Source organism: Coffea arabica, chromosome 7c (genome assembly GCF_036785885.1).
Source record: "Coffea arabica cultivar ET-39 chromosome 7c, Coffea Arabica ET-39 HiFi, whole genome shotgun sequence".
Classification (NCBI taxonomy): domain Eukaryota; kingdom Viridiplantae; phylum Streptophyta; class Magnoliopsida; order Gentianales; family Rubiaceae; genus Coffea; species Coffea arabica.
In genome coordinates, this window is record NC_092322.1 from 37,489,026 (window position 1) to 37,494,696 (window position 5,671).

General features: G+C 41.3%; 1 protein-coding gene across 1 annotated transcript; it reads right to left on the minus strand.

Annotated features, from left to right (window-relative positions):
- Positions 1-593: 593 nt before the first annotated feature.
- LOC140010242 (calcium-transporting ATPase 1, endoplasmic reticulum-type-like) lies at positions 594-5,219 on the minus strand. The gene is made up of 8 exons (XM_072056802.1): positions 3,444-5,219; positions 3,221-3,293; positions 2,983-3,104; positions 2,625-2,906; positions 2,159-2,536; positions 1,946-2,055; positions 1,584-1,812; positions 594-1,463 (listed from the first exon to the last, which is right to left on the minus strand). Exons 1-8 carry the CDS (start codon positions 4,854-4,856, stop codon positions 879-881), a joined length of 3,192 nt encoding a protein of 1,063 aa, XP_071912903.1. The 5' UTR covers positions 4,857-5,219; the 3' UTR covers positions 594-878.
- Between the last annotated feature and the right edge of the window lie 452 nt (positions 5,220-5,671).

The window sequence follows — 5,671 nt, forward strand, 5'->3', positions numbered from 1 at the left end:
TATGATTTTCAAAATATACACATAACCCCCCTTGGTTAATACATAAATTTCAGCCTTACATAAGGGTATTTTTGACATTTTAGATGACGCCGTTACGAGTGACTATTTTCGTTACTTTGACACTTTAATCCAAACTATAAGGGGGTTATGTATAGCTTTTGAAACCATAGAGGGGTTATGTGAAAAAACGCTAAACCATAGGGGGGTAAAGTGGAATTTGCCCTTTCTGTTATGAAGGAAGCGAAATTGTGAACTCTTTCAACACATGGCTTAGAGTGCTTAGGATTGATTCAGAGCATTTTGAAGACCGTATGCAAGCTGTTGCAGGGTGGAGAAGAATTCCACGAACCAGAACACAAATGGAACTTTTCAGTGAAAATTCTTTCTTTAATGTTTAGGAAGCCTAACTGTATAGTAAGCAATTTTCTCTATCTATGGTAGTGTTCTCTGTTTGTTCTCTATGTAGTGATGGTAGTTATTAGACTGATGTTTGTAAGAGTAGCCTGCTGCTGCTAGTAACTTTTCCATGTTTAGTAATGCAAGCAGAGTTTCAACCAACCAACCCCCCCCCCCCCCCCCCCCCAACAAAAAAAAAAAAAAAGGGGGAGAAGTGCATACATTCATACTGTGAAAAATCTCGAAGAAGATATACAAACACCGCATATGTCCTAGGCTCTTATTCTTTTATAGGTGTTCGAGTACTATCGTAAGTTTAAAGCCTCGACAAGAGCTCGGCATGTCTGGCCATCATATCATATGGCTGTCTTTGGACTTGTACGCATTATACATGTATACCTATATTATTCTTGTTATTAATGCATGCAGGCATTATAAAAGGCTGCATCACAGGCAACTCTTCTGGCTTGACCAAGGTGATCTTACTCTAACTTCAGCTTGAAGGATTTCATTGGCCAGCGGGCTAGAACTCCTCTTGTGCAGTTTCCAATAAACTTTAGAGCCTCATCAACTAAAATCACTGGAGATGCAACTGCCAAGACTAACATCCACTCGTTTAAGCTGAGAGGCACTATGCCAAAAACATGAGCCAAAAAGGGGACATAAAGAATGATGAAATGCAAGCTGAATGAGATAGACATGGCGAGAATGAGCCAAGGATTGACCCAAGGGGGCATCACCAATAGGCTAGTATCTTCTGAGAGCGCATTAAGAGAGTTAAACATTTCTATGGCGACCAAGACAGAGAGGGAGAGCGTAGAGGCTTTCACTTTTCCGCGTTTGAAGTAGTCACACGGGTTATCATCAAATCGAAACACTTTTGATCCAGAAGTGAAAGGTGAAACTGTAAAGTTCTGCCAGGATGAGCACTGGCTCCAGTGAGCAAGCTGGGAATAGGTAACCAGTTTGTGGCCATCTCCACTGAGGTCAATGCCCAAGAAGGAATCGTGTGTATACCAAATGATCATAACACCGACAGTGGCTACTCCAACATAGGTGCCAATAACCTGCAGATAACCAATTGAATTATATCTGATCAGAATCTAAGCATGGGGAGAACGTCAAACTTAAAAATAGCAGCTAAACCAATTGAAGGGCGTGATTAAAAATAGCAGCTAAAACGCTACCAGGTATCGGACTAAAGTCCAAGTGCTTATGAGTGGATCCTCCCGATGACGGGGTGGCTTCTTCATAATTTTCTTGTCTGGTGGATTGAATCCTAAAGCTGTTGCAGGGGGTCCATCTGTTACAAGGTTGACCCATAAGAGTTGTACTGGGATGAGGCCTTCGGGTACTCCTAGTGCTGTGGTTAGAAATATAGACGCCACTTCACCAATATTTGAAGAGATCATGTATCTGTAGCAAATTAGAGAACCACTAATTGCTGTGAGTCTCTGAAGTGAATCATACAAGATGGAAAAAGAGATACAAGATGATCTAACTCATAATTATAGTAATGGAAAATTACGCAGGACAAAATGAAGTAAACCTGATGAAGGCCTTCATATTGCTATATATTGACCTTCCTTCACCAATAGCAGCGACTATTGAGCTAAAGTTGTCATCTGCTAGCACCATGTCAGAAGCTTCCTTGGCAACCTGAACAAAATAATGCACTGAATCTAAGACCTCTTTAGTTTAATTTGTAATCTTAAAATGCCAAAAAAACCATATTGAGAATGTTTCGAATGAAAAATTGCACCTCTGTGCCAGCAATTCCCATTGCGATACCAATATCAGCAAGTTTGAGAGCGGGTGCGTCATTTACTCCATCTCCTGTCATGGCAACCACTTCCCCATCTTCTTTAAGCAATCTCACAATCTCTTGTTTATGTCGTGGTTCAGCTCTGGAAAATAGAAGCCCTCCACTTTGTCTCAGATGAGATTTCTGATCAGAAATCTCCATGAACTCTTTCCCTGTCAAGCTTCTCTGAGTAATATCCTCCTCAGGTGCAAATACACCTATTTCACGACATATAGCTTCTGCAGTATTCTTGTTGTCCCCAGTTATAACCATCACTCGGATTCCTGCAGCTTTGCAGTCCTTCATGGCCTGGAAAACTTCTTCCCTTGGGGGATCCTTCAATCATTACAAGATATAGCGTTTAGTTAGTTTGCCAGAAAAATCTGTGGGAGGTTAACTCAATGTTGTGCCACCAGAAACTCACCCTTAGCCCTACAAATCCAACAAAAGTGAGTCCAATCTCAATTGATGAGTAGTTGGATGGTTCAAGTAACAGCTGATGAGCTGGATGATCTTCGTCTCCATCATAAGTTGCAAAATCAGGGAGCTTATCTTTGTATGCAAAACCAAGACACCGCAAGGCATTCGAGGACATTTTATGGAGAGCTTGCAGAATCAGAGCCTTGGTATTCTGCTCCAGTTTTACTACAATACCATCAAGTAACTGGATTGAGGTGCTTCTCTCCAACACATTTTCTACTGCCCCCTGACACATTGAGAATCAAATGTTAGCACAATAACTACAGCATTAGGCTTCACAATAACACGTGATAGGATGCTACCTTAACAAGCAACGACCTCTTCCCCTGTTCAGATTTCACAATTACACCCATAGACTTCCTATCACGATCAAACTCAAGAGTGGCTATTCGACGTGCGTTTTGATTCCACTGTTTGCAACAGCCTAAAATTGAATATGGAAGCAAAGCATATCATCTTTATGAAAGTACATTAAACATCCTTAAAACTAAGCACAGTTGAAAGGAGAACAAGAAAAAAAGCTGCTAGATATCTACTTACGCAGTACATCACCAGGACTCATACATAATAGGTCACCAACTTCATCAGAAAAGCCCATTTTCTCAACTAGAACCTGGATTAAATGACAAAGTTAAACTATAATACATCATTCTGCAAATTGGGCAGATGAAGATCATAAGCGCTGGCTAAAATTTGCAGAACTTAATACGTCGTGTGAGTAGAGAAAAATAAGTGTTGAAAACATTAAAACATTTTGACTCACCTTTAAAGCTGCCTCAGTTGGCATTCCGGTTGCGAAATACTTATTTTCCACCCGGGCAACCCCTGCATCATTGCAGACAGCAGCTATCTTTGCCATCATTTGAAGATTAGCATCCATACGATCAAGAGGCCAATCTTCAATTCCCCCATCAGAAGGATTATAGGTTGTCCCGTCCACTTTAAAAGCTCGAAGACAATCAGGGGTAGCGCCCATAGCTACAAGCTTCACCACTGCCATCTGGTTTGTGGTTAATGTACCAGTCTTATCAGAGCAAATTACAGTAGTGCATCCCAAAGTCTCAACACTAGGCAGCTTCCTCACAAGAGCATTCTTCTGTGCCATCTTTCGTGTGCCAAGCGCCAAGCACGTAGTGATAACAGCTGGCAAACCTTCTGGAATTGCAGCCACAGCCAATGCCACGGCAATTTCAAAATAGTAGGTGCACTTCTCAAAAGAAAACTTGAAATTTGTTGGCCATCCATATACGGTTTCCCATGTAAAGAAGTACTTAATGTTGATGATCCAAACCAAAACACAAATAAGCCCAATTATCTCTGTCAAGACCTCTCCAAACTCGTTCAGCTTCTTCTTCAGAGGCGTTTCCTCCTCGAACTGAGCAGCTACATGAATTTGCGTATGGACTTTGCCTAGCTCTGTGTCCGTGCCAGTTTGTGTCACCAAACAAATGCAGGTCCCTTTAACCATTGTTGTTCCAGCAAACGCCATGCATCTTTTCCCTTGGATGTCGGAATCTACAGCCACCACCTTGTTAGTCTTGTTAACAGCCTCACTCTCACCCGTCAATGAACCCTGCTCCACCCTCAAAGTGGAACTAATCAGTTCAACAACGCGCATATCTGCTGGCACTTTATCACCAACTTTGAGCTCAACTATGTCTCCAGGGACAAGCTCCTTGGCTGGCAAGTTGTGGATTTTCTTGTTATCACGAATAACGGTGGCGTTCTCGGATTGGATTTCCTTCAAAGCTTCTAAGGCGTTCTCAGCATTGTTTTCTTGCCAGACTCCAACAATGGCATTGATAATCAGGATCAAGAAAATGACTAGAGGCTCCACAAAAGCGGTTGACTTGTCACTTCCTTCACCACCACCGTTGTTGAGGGCCAGCAGAAAAGATATAACTGCAGCCACAAGAAGAATCCTCACCAGAGTGTCATTGAATTGATCAAGGATCAATTTCCAGAAAGACGGGCCCTCAGGCTTTTCCAGCTCGTTGTACCCATAAATTTCTCTCTTTTTAATGACATCCAGAGAGCTTAATCCAGAAACTCTATTGGTTTCATAGTACTTTTCACATTCTTCAATTTCTTTAGCCCATGCTGGAAAGATTGCGAGGTTTGGAGCTCTTGGACTTGGAATCTCTCTGTTGACAGTGTCTTGTCCCCCTTTCCCCATGGCAGAAATATAACAGGATTAACCAGAAACAGATAGGAACTATGGACTGTATCACACCAAAGGATAGTGAGAAATAGTGAGAAATGGGAATTTAGAACTCAAGAATTGCAAAGTGATTTCTACATGTAGACAAAGTATTATCCAAAAAGGTTTGCATGATATAGAGTAAACGGTCAACAACTGTTTTACAGAATTAGAAGTAAACTTCCAAGAAGACTGCTTGAACTTTAGCTGTATATCTAAGAAACTGAGAAAAGTTTGAAAAAGCAAAGAGGGAAGGTACCACCAAAGGGCCTTCTACAGGGAGTTGGCTTTGACTCTTTGATCAGTCTTGATAGTTTTGGGAAACGTGACAATGCAACTTTAGAGCTTTTGGGCTGTATGATAAATTGCAATGCCATGACCGCATATTTATACTCTCTTTTTTCCTTTGCTCCTGCTTCCCAAATCTTTTTCCCCATGCTCTTTCTCCAGCTTCAAGAGCTAAGGTTGAACAAAGGAAACTTCGTGGATGCATCCTTTATGCTTAAATACTAATTGCAGCTGTTACAACTCTTAAAGGAATGATGTAATTAGCCACGGTCGGTAACAAGTCTCTGGGGTTCTTTCTGGTAAGCAAGCATGCTTGCAGTTGCAGTTCGTTTCTGTTGAGGAAGAAAATGATTGCTCATATCATTTAAATATATAAATTACAAGACTTCCCGGGAACATTGCTGGATATTTTACATCATTAGTCCTAGGTTTATTCAGTGTAATTGTCGATCGTGGATTAAATGCATGCTTTGATTAGACAAGTCATCATAGAAACTACCACG